The sequence below is a fragment of the Crocodylus siamensis genome, chromosome 8, assembly GCF_052110815.1.
Source record: "Crocodylus siamensis isolate JL-2025a chromosome 8, ASM5211081v1, whole genome shotgun sequence".
Classification (NCBI taxonomy): Eukaryota; Metazoa; Chordata; order Crocodylia; family Crocodylidae; genus Crocodylus; species Crocodylus siamensis.
This window is the reverse complement of record NC_143402.1, coordinates 60,240,337-60,256,155: the sequence shown is the minus strand read 5'-3', so window position 1 is coordinate 60,256,155 and position 15,819 is coordinate 60,240,337. Positions and strand designations below refer to the sequence as shown.

Below are 15,819 nucleotides of genomic sequence, written 5' to 3'. Positions count from 1 at the left end.
CACACACAGAGGCTGCCCGTGTCACTTGTGGCACGTGTGCCGCAGCTTGGCCACCCATTTTAGAGAGAACTTTGACAGAAGTAGTGTAAGCAGAAAGTCATGCAAAACATGTGACTAGGGTCTGGCTGGGCAATTTGACTGCTCCTTGCCAGCTTTAATTCTCTTGAGGACCAAGGAACAGGCCAACTGATCGATCTCAGAAATGAGATTGAATGTTAACGAGGTGGGTGCATGTCTAGTGGGGCACAGAAGGCATCTGTTCTAAACTCAACACCATTCAATAACATCTTCCAGATCATTGATAGTCATTGCTAATAACGTTTGCAGCTGATATAAAGTTTACCAGAGTGGTAAATAATGAGGAGCCATCAGCTTTACAAAGTGATCCATATCACAGTGATAAACATAGCTTTTATAAACTGCTTTAATATACTCAATGCAAGGTTTTACATCTAGGAACAGAAAAGGTAACCTGTACCTACAAGACAGAAGATTGTGTCCAGGAAAGTCATGATGCAGAAAAAGGATTTAGGGCTTCCTGGCAGATAATCAGGTGAACATAAGATGCTCCCAGCATGACACTGTGCCTTCAAGAACTAATTCTATTCTTGGATACACAAGCAAGGGACTATTCAGTAGGTGTAACACGGTAATATTGTTTTTGCATACAACAATAATAAGAGCATTTGGGGAATAGTGTGTTCCCTTTCACAAATAATTATTGACTAATTAGAGAGTTCTGATGAAAGTTTTCTGATTGGTCAGTACTGTCAAACCTTTCTCACTAATCAGTCTATTAAGCCTGTTTAAGAGGAGATTAAGAGGTGAATTGATCTTTATGGCGAGGGTTGCCAAAATATGGATTGGGCTTCCAAGGGAGGTGGTGCTTTCGCCTACCTTGGAGGTGTTTAATAGGGGATTAGACAAGCACCTGACTGGGGTTACTTGACCCCAGTGCTCTTTCCTGCCCAGGCTCAATGATCTAATAGGTTCTGTCCAATCCTAGAAATCCTTTAAATCTGTCACATCTATTAAATAAGTTTCTCCACAGCGAGAAGATTTTTTGTTATAGTGTGCTCTAGATCTAATGTCATTAAGATGAAGCTGGCTTCCTAGAAAAACTAAGGAGGTATAGTTTAGGGTTAACCTTAGAGTTAACCAGGACCAAACAGATGCAAAAGTACTTGAATAATTACACTCAAAGAGCAGAATTCAATGCTCCGTTGTCTATATAAGAGGGCATATCAAGCTGGTTCCTGGGCTGGGTCCAGGTCAGTATTTGAATTATCATTTGGATGATGGTGTAGCAAATATGTTTATAACATTTGCAGATGACAGCAAGCTGTTAGGAATTGCAAGCACTTTGGAGGACAAGGTCTGAATTCAAAATAACCTTGACAAATCAGTGCGAAGATCTATAACAGGTTTGCAAGTACAGCCCATGGGCTAGATCCTGCCAGTTAAGAAACTGGATTCAGCAGATGTCTCGGATTTGTGTGGGGATTTAATACAGATGGCATTTCAAAGCAAGCTGGGAGTTGCAGGGTGGAACTGGTGGGGGCTCTTCCCAATATCAGGAGCTTACGGAGGGTGAAGTAGATAGATGTTGGCCTCCTTCCATCTATTTCTCAGGGAGAGGTAGTATCTGGTCTTTTGGTAGACTCCTTTACTACTAAGGATAAGAAGATAATTCAGAGAGCTCTGAGTTAGCACATCAGCTTTTATGTAACAGCACTACAGGCAGAAGAAATGTAGATTCCTAGCAGATGTAGAAGATTTCATAGATTTTCGTAGATTTCATAGACATTAGGGCTGGAAGGGACCTCGGGAGATCATCGAGTCCAGCCCCCTGCCCAAAGATAAATGCTAGGACTGCTGGACTTTGTCAAGATGCAGGCAAATGTTGGCAATATCTTCTTTAAGTGCTTAGCACCCAAAAGTGCAATGAATCGAAGGGCCATTTTGAGGAAAAAGGGGATGAAGCTTGTTTGTGCTCTACAATTCATTTACTGTGTGACTTGAGCAAAGCACCTTTCTGTGCCTCAATTTATGTATAGGTAAATAGGGAGGATATTTCCCAACCTTGCCCGATTTGCTTTGAGGCTATATTATAAATGTTTAAAAGAAGCTTTGTGATTCTCCCAGGAAAGGAGCCTTATCTGGGAGCGTCAGGTATTATCATAAGACTGTAACAAGACTTCATATACAGAGGCAGAGCCTTTGCCTACTGTGTCAATCGGAATTAAGCTGCTTTCCTTCAAGGTGTATTGAATCTCTTCTGTGATCCACGGAGTGGCCTCATTAAGAGCTCAGTAGAAGCTCCTTCTCTGTCCTGAGATATACTATAGCTCAACCTTTAAAGAAAGGGAAGATGGAGTATATAGTACTCCATCTTTAATAACAAAAAAAATCTCCAATTATAACACATTTTTCTGTGATATATATATTAGTAGTGTTTCATTTTAATCACAAAAATATGTGTATTTTTGGGTTACTTCTTTAAACCAAAAATTTGGGACATTTATTTTTATTTTTTATCGGAGAAAACCAGGATCCCTGGTTATCAGCCTCCCTTGGGGCCCCAGAGAAAACTAGAGTAAAGCTGCACAAGAAGGGCAGGGCTGGGTTGTTCCAGGTGCTGCTGATGGACTCCAGCAGTGTCCTGCTGGTTAATCTCTTACCTTTCAAAGGCTTCCTACTGCATCCAGGGCCATGCTTTGGTGGTTTCTAAGGTAGCACTTACATGGTTCCCAACTAAATACACCTCTGTCCCCTCCCAACTCTGAGTGCACCTCAGGATTCAAACCTCCTGCCTTTACTTTTCTCGAGGTGGAAACCTGTGCTTCTCCCACCCTTAGACCCACCCAGGGCTAGAGCCACGTGTGGAGCACCAGTTCTTCCCCAGGAGGCTTGACTGGATACAGCAGCTGTGACTCTACCCTTCAGGAGCCTGTGGCCAGCGCTGAATAGTGACCAGCCAGGCTGCTTAAACCACAGCAAGGTTTGACCTTAGCAGCAGGAACAAAGCACGTCAGAGAAAAGGATTTTAAAACAACAATTCCTATGTGTCCTCCTTATCTAATTGCTTGTCATTCCCAGATGATTGCCTGGACAGACAAAATATGCCTCCTGCTTGCATACTCTGGGATGCTTTCCATAGGAAGCTGTCTGGGTGTGAAGCCTGTGTTATATAATGTCTCTTCACTGATTTTGTGTTTTTTGTTGTTTTTTTGTCTTTTAGGGCAGAGAAAACAGAAGTTCTGAGCGAAGATCTTTTGCAGGTAAAGTGACTCTTCCCAACACCTAGTGATAGCAATCAAGCTAACAAATGCATAAGGGGGTTTCAATGTCAGAGGGAGAGAGAGGGAGGATGGTTTAGTGGTTAGCAATCTAGCTCAGAGCTCAGTCGCAGACCCACATTTGAGTCCTTGGCTTGACCTTGGCAAGTCACTTAACATTGTGCCTCAGCTTCCCATCTGCCCAGTGGGGAAGTGCCCTGCTTTACAAGGGGGCTGTGAGGATAAATGAATTGAAGATTGTGAGGCATGTTAGATATTGATGTTTTGTTCATCAGATCAAAACCCACTTAAAAGGTCATTTCTTAGGGGCCAGTAAAACCCCTTTGCCAGTCGCAGCATTTGAAGCTGTGTCTGTTACCCTTTATGCAGGAATATGAGTGAAACCGAACCAACGACTGCTCTGCTGGACGTTTGTCATTTGCTCAGATTGGTGATGTGGCATTTTTTTTCATGTCAGTAATAGTGGGATTTCAGATCTGCTCATCATTGCTGTAATTCTGGTTCTATTGATATCCGTGGTTCCACTGACTTCAGGGGGGTGCAAAATGAATCCATGACCCACTCCTGAAAATCACCCTAGGATTTTGCTAGATGCACAATTAAGATGTATGTTGAGGACATAAAGCTTATAAATCTTTATGCAGTCTGTAAGGTGGACAATGATCCCGTTCACCTGACAAAAAACATTCCCATAAGGAGGTGTAAATAGCAGAAGTAGGAAACTTCTCAGAAGTAATGAGCACAAATGTCCCACTTATTCAAGGGAAAAGAATGAGATCAGATGTTCAGCATTTCAAATATGCTTCCAAGATTTCCATGAGAATAATCATACAGTTTTCTCAAAGAACGTTTCTTCCTACAGCTTATGAATGAGGAGTGTATGAATGATGAAATTATATATAAGTGGAAGTATGTCTCTTAGCAGATGGAAGCAATGCCTTGTGTTTTCATGCAGTTATGGAATTAGGGTTGAAAGGGATGTCACAGGTCTAGTCCAGTGCTCCACATAGATTCCTAAAGCATCCCAGTCTCTTCTTGGTTTCTTCTATTAGAAGGAGTTTACACAACTTCTCTGGGCAGCTTGTTTCATTTTCCTACTATTCTCATGGTTAGGAATTTTTTTTTCCTGGGATTTACTCTAAGTCTGTTTTCCTGTAGCATAAATCCAGTGCTTCACATCCTGCCTTTTGTGACAAGGGAGAAGTGTTGCTCTACCTCTTCTTCATAGCAACCTTTCAGATAATTGAAAACTGCTGTCATGTCTCCCCTATTAATCTCCTTTTCTGCAAACTAAACATACCTATTTTTCTCAGTCTTTCCTCAGACTGATTGCATTGCAATCCCTTTATCGTCTTTGTTGCTCATTTCTGGATCTGCTCCAGTTCCTACACATCCTTCTGAAAATGAAGAGCCCAAAACTGTAAATGAGCAGCAGCAAGCAGAGAGGTGCTATCACCTCCTGTGCCTTGCATGCAGTGCTTCTGTTAATGTAGCCGAAAATTGCATTTGCTTTTTTTTTTTTTTTATCCCGTAACCTCATTTTTCCTGGTGACTCACCTTGAGTCTGTGATCCTCAATACCCATAGCCTTCTCAGCAGTGCTACTGCCTACACTATTTTTTACTAAACTATATCTGTACTTTTGTTTTTCCCTAGATGTGGTACCTTACATTTGTCCTTGCTGAATGTTGTCTTTATTTTCTGGGTCTGAATCTTGCTGGCAGTCTTGTTAGACCTTGTTACACAAGAGAGACTGCTCAGAAAATGGCAGTTCTTAGTTTTTACTTGTTCTTTTGAGTGCAGAGGAATAACAGAGCAGTTCTTGTATTGCAAAGATTTCAGAAAGATCACAGCAGGTCAGAATGTTTTTAACACAATGAATTCCTATTTGTAATCTCTGGGTTTATCTTGTGAATCATGCTTTCACACCTAGCAGTGCTAACATTGTGCAGCACCCTTGGAAGGTTCTCAGGTCACCCCAGCATGCTGCAGCGCCCTGGTTGAGAATCAGTGGGCTAGAGAGTCCCATGTATAGCACTGCAGTGTTGCTTTCACTTTCCACAATAGAGGCAATAACTCCTGTTGTTTTGTTTTATCATTTATCATGTGCACGCCAATTCCAACAGCTGAATTTAGGAAAAAAGGTGCATGTTGTATATGAGGAAAATACAGTAACTCCATTGACAGCTATAATACTAAGTGACTTTATACTGGCATCAAAGAAAGGGGACTGTGGCCTAAACAGATTTGCAGCTTGGATTTTTTTTTTTAATTTCAAAGGTTGCATATGGTTTTGCAGAGGAAAGAAAAATTAAAGTACCTATTCCAATATGTCCAAAGTTCCAAAGGTCTTTGAGTTTCATAGTTTCTAGGGTCAGAAGGGACCTGAGCAGATCATCTAGTCCGACCCCCTGCCATGGCAGGAAAGAGTACTGGGGTCAAATGACCCCAGCAAGATGTTCATCTAACCTCCTCTTAAAGACCCCAGGGTAGGAGCCTGCACCACTTCTCTTGGAAGTTGGTTCCAGACCCTAGCCGCCCTGACCATGAAGTAGCGCCTCCTGATATCCAACCTAAACCTACCCTCTGCCAGCTTGTGACCGTTATTCCTGGTCACTCCTGGCAGTGCTTGGGGGTACCTGTAGGCATGGTGCCGATTGTTCCTCCTGAGGTGTATCACCTTGCACTTGTCTGTGTTGAAACCCATCCTATTCTCGTCCGCCCACCCTTGTAACCTGTCTAGGTCTGATTGTAGCCTGTTGCATCTTTCCAGTGTGCCCACGTCCCCCCACATCTTAGTGTCATCAGCAGATTTGAACAGGGTGCTTTTTACCCCCTCGTCCAAGTCACTGATGAAGATGTTGAACAGTGTGGGCCCGAGGACCGAGCCCTGCAGACCCCCACTGCCCACGTCCTTCCAGGTTGAGAAGGACCCATCCACTACCACCTTCTGGGTGCAGCCCTTCAGCCAGTTGGCGACCCATTTGACTGTGTGGGTGTCTACACCACAGCCCCCCAGTTTCTTAATGAGAACGGGGTGAGAGACAGTGTCGAAAGCCTTCCGGAAGTCCAGGAAGACTATGTCCACTGCTACCCCTGCATCTAATGATCTGGTGATCTGATCGTAAAAGGCCACCAGGTTGGTCTGACAGGACCTGCCACTGATGAACCCGTGCTGGTTGCCCCTAAGCATGCAGTCCCTTGCTGGCCCCTCCTGGATGTGTGCCAGCGTAATTTTCTCAAACAGCTTGCCTAGGATTGAGGTAAGACTAACCGGCCTATAGTTTCCCGGGTCCTCCTTTCTGCCTTTTTTGAAGATGGGAACTATGTTGGCCCTCTTCCAGTCCTCCGGTACCTCACCAGAGCACCATGAGTGCTGGTAAAGTTGTGCCAGGGGACTTGCAATGACCTCGGCCAGTTCCTTTAGAACTCTAGGGTGGAGATCATCCGGGCCGGCTGACTTGAATACGTCCAACCACTCCAGAAGCTCCCTAACTAAATCCTTGCTAACCCGTGGCCCAGGTGTGCCTCCCCTGGAGCCCGAGGGGTGCCCAGCAGGGGGTGGCTGTTCTGGTTCCTACTTAGGAAGACGGAGGCAAAGAAATCGTTAAACATGTTAGCTTTGCTGTCTGGTGTGACGACCAAGTTTCCCAACACGTCCTGCAAGGGCCCCACGTTACCCGGGACCTTCTTTTTACCCCCTATGTATTTAAAAAAGGGACTTCTTATTGTCCTTAATCTGGGATGCTAGTCCCAGTTCCATCTTTGCCTTGGCCTTCCTAACTGCCCCCCTACATCCCCAAGCAACTACAGAATAGTTAGACCAGAGTGATTAGACCAGGAAAAAATAGGGAATATGTGGATCCTCCCAGGAGTAATACTAGTTACATCCCACTTTAACCCTACTGCACGTGCATGCGCGCATGCACTCACCCTTCTAAATGTAACATACTACCTCTGAGTGTGTGTGTGTGTGTGTGTGTGTGTGTGTGTGTGTGTGTGTGTGTCCCTAGTACCACATTTCCAAGAAATGCATGCTGTTCCAAAACAGGACCTGGACTGTATTCTAAACATACAAACTTAGAAAATTAGGTTGGAAAGGATCTCAAGAGGTCATCTAATCCAACCCACTGCTCAAAGCAGGACCATCCCCAACTAGATCATCCCAGCCAAAACTTTGTCTAGCCAGATCTTGAAAACCTCCAAGGATGGAGATTTCACATCTCTGGGTAACCTGTTCCAATGTTTTACTACCTGACTAGTGAGAAAATTCTTCCTAATATCTAACCTAAACTTCCCTTGAGCCCATTGCTCCTTCTGCCACCACTGAGAACAGTCTAGTTCCAGCCTGTCTCAAACCCCCCTTTAGGTAGTTGAAGGCTGGTATTAAATCCCTTCTCAGTCTTCTCGTCTCCGGACTAAGCCCAGTTCCCTCAACCTTTCATCGTAAGTCTTGTGCTCCAGCCCCTGAACCGTTTTTGTTGCCCTCTGCTGGACTCTCTCCAATTTGTTCACATCGTTTCTGTAGTGGGGGGCCCAAAACTGAACACAGTACTCCAGATGTGGCCTCACCAATGCTGAATACAGGGGAATAATCACTTTCCTTGACCTACTGGCAACACACCTAACAATGCAGCCCAGTATGCCGTTAGCGTTCTTGGCAACATGGGCACACTGCTGGTTCATACTTGGTTTATTGTCCACTATAATCCCCAGATCCTTTTCTGCAGAGCTGCTGCCCAGCCAGTCAGCCCCCAGCCTATACCGTACATGAGATTGTTCTGTCCTAAATGCAGGAATTTGCACTTGTCCTTGTTGAACCTCATGAGATTTCTTTTGGCCCAATCCTCCAATTTATCTAGGTCACTCTGAATCCTAGCCCTACCCTCCAGCATATCTACTACTTCCCCCAGCTTGGTGTCATCTGCAGACTTACTGAGGGCACTCTGTGTTGCCTTCCAGGTCATTGATGAAGACACTGAACAAAACCAGCCCCAGGACCAACCCTTGGGGCACTCCTCTTGCTACTAGCTGCCAACTAGACAATGAACTACTCTCTGAGCCTGACGCTGTAGCCAGTTTTCTATCTACCTTACAGTCCATTCATCCAGCCCATACCTCCTTATCTTGCCTGCGAGAATGTTGTGGGAGACCGTATCAAAAGCCTGGCTAAAATCAAGGTATACCACTGCCACTTGTCTCCCTGCATCCACAGAGCCAGTCATCTCTTCATAGAAGACAGTCAGGTTGGTCAGGCATGACTTGCCCTTGGTGAATCCATGCTGATTGTTTCTAATCACCTTCTCCTCCAAGTGCTTGGAAACGGGTTCCTTGAGGATCTGCTCCATGATTTTCCCAGGGATTTTGGTGAGGCTGACTGGTCTCTAGTTCCCTGGATCCTCATTTTTGTCTTTCTTAAATATGGGCACTATGTTTGCCCTTCTCCAATCATCTGGGACCTCTCCTGATAGCCATGAGTTTTCCAAGATTATGGCCAGTAGCTCTGTAATCTCATCATCCGACTCCCTCAGCACCCTTGGGTGCATCCCATCTGGCCCTGTGTACTTGTATATGTCCAGCTTTTCTAAATAGTCCCTAACTTGTTCTTTCACCACTGTTGGCTGCTCACCTCCTCTCCAAACTGTGCTGCCGGGTGCAGTAGCCTGAGAAGTGACCTTGCCTTTGAAGAGTAAAGCAAAAAAGGCATTGAGCACTTCAGCCTTTTCTGCATCCTCTATCACAAAACTGCCTCGCCCATTCAGTAAGGGACCCACACCTTCCCTGATCATCCTCTTGCTACCTGACAGACTTGTAGAAACCCTTCTTGTTACCCTTCACATCCCTTGCTAGCTGCAGCTCCAATTGCACTTTGACTTTCCTGACTTCATCCCTGCATGCCCGAGCAAATGCTCTTATACTTCTCCCTAGTTATTTGTCCAAGTTTCCACTTCTTATAAGTGTCCTTTTTGTGATTTAGTTTACTGAAGAGTTCCCTGCTAAGCCAAGCTGGTCTCCTGCCATACTTGCTAGTCTTCCTGCACATCAGGATAGTTTGTTTCTGCACTCTCATTAGGCTTCTTTAAAGTACAGCCAGCTCTTCTGGACTCCTCTCCCCATCGGACTGACTCTCCAGGGGATCCTGCCCATGAGTTCCCTGAGTCAATTGAAGTCTTCTTTTCTGAAGTCCGGGGTCTTTACTCTGCTGCTCTCCTTCCTTTCTTTCCTCAGGATCCTGAACTCAATCATCTCATGGTTGCTGCTGCCCAAGTTGCCATCTACTACTGCGTTCCCACCAATTCATCCCTGTTTGTGAACAGCAGGTCAAGAAGAGCATGGCCCCTAGCTGGCCACTCCAGCACTGGCACCAGGAAGTTGCCCCCAACACTCCCCAAAAAGTTCCTGGATTGTCTGCACGCTGTTGTATTGCCCTCCCAGCAGATGTCAGGGTCATCAGAGTCCCCCATGAGAACCAGGGCTTGTGATCAGGAAACTTCCACTAGCTGTTTGAAGAAAGTTTCATCCACCACTTCCTCCTGGTCTGGTGGTCTATAGCAGATCCCCACCACAACATCACCCGTATTGTTTTCCCATCTGCTGGCTGCATGTCCATGGAGGTCCCTTATTGCATAGCCAATCAATGCATTTTGGGTTCTGTGAGCTTTAAAGCAGTACATGTAGATCAACTGAGTTCAACTGTGCCTGTTTCTGTCCTCCCCTTTAAACATTCTTCTCTTATTAAAAGGGTTGCCTTTGGGCTTGTTGAACAAACTATATTCATGGGGCAAGCCTTTTTGACAGACATGCTGCAAATTAGCCATGCATCCTCCCCAAGTGCTGCTCTGGTTCCCTTCCCTTGCCTGATCTGCTGCCCTGCTTTCTGACCTCAGCCCTGTGCTCCCTTCTTGGTCTGCTGCTCTGCTTTCTGCTTTTCCCCCTGTACTCCCTGCTTGACTTGCTGCTTTGCTTTCTGCTTCCTATCCGCTCCCTAATCTGTTGCATGTCACACACAGAAGCTGCCCATGTCACTTGTGGCACCTGTGCTGCAGGCTGACCACACCTGACTTAGACAATGAAATCTGCATGCAATTGTGCAGTGATAAGTGCTTCCTTGCGGTGTATACATGTAACAAGGAGCAGCAATAGGAGTGACAGGAATTAAATTGTATGATTCACTGGCTGGACAGCAGTGATTATAAGGAAGAAAATGTATTTAGATGGTGGTAGAGGTAGCAGTTGTCAGAACAGCCAGAGTCGAATTCTTTTATATTAGGACTCAAATAATGGGAAGGTCAAGACGCATTGGATCTGAGAGCTTGGAGCTATTTTGAGGACAATGGTCTGGCAGCAGACACTCAGTATTCTGAGAATTTGGGACATCTCTAGCACAGATGTTCCTCTGCCTCCTGTAAAATACAACAGAAGACATGATTTCCTTGAGATTCCCCCTGTTTCTTTTGACTCTGCACAAGAAATTCTCTCTCCTGCTTAATTTCCTTGCACTAAAACTGTATATTCTGATCTGAATCCAATAAATTGGAAGCTGCAGCAATCAATCCTTTGATTAAATTAAAAACCATCTTGGTTCATCTCTGAAATCATGGACTAAACTGGTTCCTGGGATATGATTATAGGAACGTGTGGTGCATTTGGAGTAGCAATCCTGCTGTGGGTTCAGCAGAAAGCACTGTTGATATGTTTATAACACTGAGGCTGCACTGTAATCAGTGTAAGGACCAGTGAGCTATTTGCCTTTGTAAAAGCTGACTGTGGCATTTCACTTCGAAGCTGTGCTTAGGGTCATGATGGGAGGCTCCTGGGCACAATATTCTGTTTGTCAGATGAGCCAGGAGTGGGGAAGGGGCATTTGCCATTTGATTGTTCTTCACAGCTGGACTTAGCTGCTACTGCTGAATTTGCTTTTGATATGGTGCCAATTGTTTCCATCTGCAGGTGGAAAAGCGTTTGGAGCTGGTGAAGCAGGTTTCCCACAGCACTCACAAGAAGCTGACAGCATGTCTGCAGGGCCAGCAAGGGGTGGATGCCGACAAGCGCTCAGTAAGGGGCTCATTTAAGATGTTCAGCTGCAAGCAGCCAAATGTTAAACACAAGATGTCTGGATTGGGGCTTTTTTTTCCTTAGTCCAAGTGAGCTGTCTTTTGCATCACAGGGAGTCTGCAGAAAATTGAAATGTTGTTTTTCTTTTTCCCTAATTGCATGTAGTTCTGTGTGTGCGTGCACTAGTCTGTTGGGAGCAGGACAAATGTGCACGTAAATAAAACTGTGAGAGGTGTGTGAATAAATATGCTGTGCTACAGAGCATGATTTCGGATTGAATCCACCTTTCCTTTCTTTTGTCAGCATTATGGCTAAAAGCCCAGTGGGGTGGAAGGAATAATGCAGAATGAAGCAGAAGTGAAATGCCATGAGTAGATCTTCTGCTGCCAAAATTTATAGGGGCCAGCCTGTTCTAACATTCCTGCTCCCTACCAAATTGCTTAATTTATACCGTATTGGTCGGGGAGGAGGACTGGGAATCCTGTGTCTACCTAAATCTTTTCTCCCTGCATGGGTTTACCTCTGCCCAGTGGCTAGCATGATTGTTGCCACCCACATCCCCTACAGAGAGTGGGGTTGTAGTTTAGATTCAGGTGCTAAATAAAACCTCTATGCAGCATTCATACTCCCATATGTGGTGTTTAATGGCAGTCAGCTTGAGCTGAGAACCTTAGATCTGGCTGCTTCCCGGAGCTCAGGGGGGTTGGCCTTGGGCTTTGGTTTATTTAACCTTTTTTGCTATCTGCCCTGAGCTGTCTACTGTGTAAGCTATGAACAGTTGCCTGTTTGGACTAATCAGCTAGTATGCCAGCTAGCTCAGGCCTGGACAGATGACAGGTTTACAACAACGTTATCAACTTTTACATGGGTGTAAAAAAGACGACCTAGCATAAACCCCTACAACTTCACCAAAACCAGTGTAGAATTAACCCTGATAGAATCAAGGATAAAACTACACCAGCGTCAATGACATTTGCCTATACCTTATCACAAGTCATCTGCTTAATAGGTAGTTCCTTGTTTCCCTGCCACATAGAAGTAATTGCACCTTTTGTGTGCAACTATCTTTGGAGAGCTGTTTGTACCATCTTGTCTAGGCCCATAGCCAGGATTGCTCTGCATATGCCATGTTAGAGTCCTCTTCCTACCCTTTGCCATGAATTTTGCCAGTCATCTGTGTGCTGTGTGCTTCCTTTGCAGAAAAAGTTACCTTTGACGACACTGGCCCAGTGCTTAATGGAGGGCTCTGCCATTCTAGGGGATGACTTCCTGCTTGGGTAAGCTACACTAAGGAGGCTCATGTCTCCAAAGGCCCAGGAGGCCTGACTCTCCTCTGCCATGCACCTTGTGCCATTGCTGTTCCTTGTAGATTTGAAATGCCAGCAAGGCAGAATGAGTCTTATTCTAGGTTGCCCTTGTTTCTTCTGTCTGCCTTAGGGTGGCCTGGGGCTCAGTGGGGAATAGCATTCCCACAGGCTGTCAGCCTACTCCTCTGGTCACAGCTTGCTCCTTCTGCAAAGTAGTCTTAGGAGGACATCCCCCTATTGATGTGGGGTGGGGCAAATGGGCACAGCCCATGGCTGAAGCCAACAGGCCAGCCTTTTTGGTAGGCAAGTCACAAATTAGTTCTGCATCCTCCCCAAGTGCCACTCCAGTCCTCTTCCCCTGTTTGATCTGCTGCTCTGCTTTCTCCTCCCACCCCTGTGCTGCTCTGCTTTCTGCTTCCTGCCCTATGTTCCACTGTACTGCCTGTCCCCACCCTGATCTGTCACATGCCACACAGTGGCTGCCCAGGCCACTTGTAGCACATGCGCTACAGGTTGGCCACCACTGTCCTAAGCTATGATTCCGTGCATTTGAGAGATCAGTAACCAGAAATCTGCTTGGCCAATACCTTCCTGCTCTCCCTCTCAACAGCATCCTTTCTATCCTGTGTGAGGGTGTAGAGCCCAGCCATCCCACCTGCCAACAGACACATCATGCCATGCCTTTGTCTCTCGGTACAATGTGCCTGGAGAAGACATAGAGTGGATGGAGTTTCTGCTTTCTAGTTCCCCAAACCCTATATTATAGCTTGTCCTCCACTACTGCTAGCCCTCACCAGCTGTAGGGAGCCCTAAAGGAGAGGTGCCTTCAGGATGACCCTAGACATCTCCACAAAAGAACGTGAGTTGTGCCTGCAGTGGATATTGTTGCCCTTCATACCCAGCCCCTACCTATGTGCAGCAGGTAGTTGACTTTTCTGAGACCACACACTTGATCATAAGGTCTTGTCTTCCCCCTGCCTTCTTCCCCTGCAGCCTTCCTTTTCAGGTGAGAAAGTGTTCATGTAGCCAATGCTTTCTGAACATCCTTACATTGAATCCCAGCCTAGTGGCCTGGGCTTTGTGTGCAGAGGGTTGATTGTTGTCTTTGCCGCTGAGCTCCTGTGCAGCGCGTTACATGTTTTTTTTTCTTTTGCAGGAAGATGCTCAAATTATGTGGAGAGGCTGAGGATAAATTAGCCCAAGAGCTTATCAATTTTGAGCTGCAAGTAGAAAGGGATGTGATTGAGCCTCTGTTTGTACTAGCAGAGGTAAGAGGGATCTGGGCACTGGGAGGGAAGCTGGGGGCTAGCATACGGCACCTAAGAGATTGCACTGGCCAATGTGAGGGAGCAATTTTGATGACCTCTGTAGGGTGTACTGGCTCACTTTCAGCCAGAAGCCACTTCTGTGTTGGGTACTTTTTAAGGCTTGGTTGGGGGAAAATCAAAAGTGTGAGAGAAACATGGGAATTCCTTTAAAAAGTAATTGGGAGTGAGCACACATGAACCATAAGTTGTGCGCTCAGCCTCAGACTTCCTCTTCCCTGTTGTCTGCACCAGATGCTCCTCCAGAGCTTGAAATAGCTCTGTCTGGGATCACGGAGAATGTCTGACTGAAGGCAAAGCTGAGAAGGGCTTGCACTTTCCCTTCCTCTATTGAATTTGCAGAATCTGAGGCCTGCAGATAGTTCAGTGGATGTATTGCTGGAAAAAGGGGTATGGGTAGTGCTGGTGACCAGAGCCCTGCTTTTTCCAAATTCTTACAAATGAGAGTGTGAATTTTCAGGCCCAGGCCCTGTCTAAGCTTATGCTCATGGGACTATTCCTTTATTCACAGAGGTGCACACACTCGGCACTGCTCCACCACTTGACACACCCTCCCTAAGTGCAGGAGGAGAGATCTTCTCTAGGCCAGTTGGCCTTTGGTTTCTCTATTCAAAAATGAGGCCAGTTAGACCCACCTGCCATGATGAAGTTACTGCCAGTGATACCTGGGGTTGTGAATTGCATGCAGACAAACAGTTCCTTTCAGATCAACCTCCAAACTTTCACCAGAGAGTTGTCAACGTAGAATTTATGATCCAACCCTCCTACACCACTGGAAACAGGGCCTCGGGACATCACAGCCCATGTTTAGATTCCTGTGACCAGGTGTTGAGAGACTCCATGTCTCCCCCAGGTTATGTGCTCACAAGTGGGTGAGTGCCTAGTGTTCAGACTTGAAGACGGAAGATGAGATTTTGACACTTCCTACCGTAATAAATAATAAATACCTGTCATTGTGCTTATGTGTTTCTCCCAGGTGGTTTTCCCCCTGCTCTTCACCAGCCTTTGAGTGTTCAAATCCTTTGTTTATCTCATTATGCTTTCAAGTATTCTATGAATAATTATTAAGTAGTCACACTATATATTAAGGTCCCATTTGTAAATAGTTCATAAAGGGTTAATAGAGAAGGAACAACTGCCTTAACCATAGCACTTGTTGCAGATGGTTACAAACACATCAGTAGAAGATATTGCTAGAGTCCTGTAAGCAACTTCCTGATCTGCTGGATTTTTCAATAACCAGCAATAATTCATTAAAATATCTATTGCTTATTAACAATTTATTACATGTTTATAAGAGGAATATGAATATAAAGTATGCACAATGATGATGATATACTGCATTGCTTAAAGGGAACACAAAATACCAGTGACATTAAAGAATCAAATTGAATTTGTGGTGTTTATTTGCATTATGCGTCAGTTAGCTTGGACGGTGACACTATTGTGATTGTTTTAATGTTATTTCTACTCATTTTTGCTTTGTGTTTCTTGGGACGATGAAGGTGGGTGTTGAGATTTGATTTCAAGGCTGTGGGGAGGTTGTTTGCATACGTACAGAATGCATTTTCAGGATCCAAAGTGTGTTTTCTTTCAGTCTCACATTTTTAATTTCACAGAATTTATTTTTTCATTTTCCAGTCTTGCAAACCTCATTGAGCAAAAAGTGTGATCTCCCCTCCACCAGCATAAATAAAAGAGACACAATTAGAATCTTTTGCATTACCCAAGTGTAAAAATGATCAAAGGGAAGGACTGGATCCTGTGTTTGGCTTTAGTTCCAAAGTCTAGGTCTTTTAATGGAGGGGAAAAAAACCAGAGGGCTTGGTTACAC

The 15,819-nt window shown here is 45.2% G+C and overlaps 1 protein-coding gene across 12 annotated transcripts in view; it reads left to right on the top strand.

Annotated features, from left to right (window-relative positions):
- Positions 1 to 15,819, top strand: part of ARHGAP44 (Rho GTPase activating protein 44) — a 181,258-nt gene that overhangs the window by 103,227 nt on the left and 62,212 nt on the right. For all 12 annotated transcript variants that reach the window (XR_016443723.1, XM_090059040.1, XM_090059045.1 and 9 more), the window contains exons 2-5: positions 3,242 to 3,281; positions 11,249 to 11,353; positions 12,554 to 12,630; positions 13,817 to 13,928. Coding sequence is in view for 11 of the 12 variants with exons in the window: in XM_090059040.1 (XP_089915166.1) it covers positions 3,242 to 3,281; positions 11,249 to 11,353; positions 12,554 to 12,630; positions 13,817 to 13,928 (334 nt within the window). In the remaining variant the exon portion in view is untranslated. The remainder of the gene's footprint in view (positions 1 to 3,241; positions 3,282 to 11,248; positions 11,354 to 12,553; positions 12,631 to 13,816; positions 13,929 to 15,819) is intronic.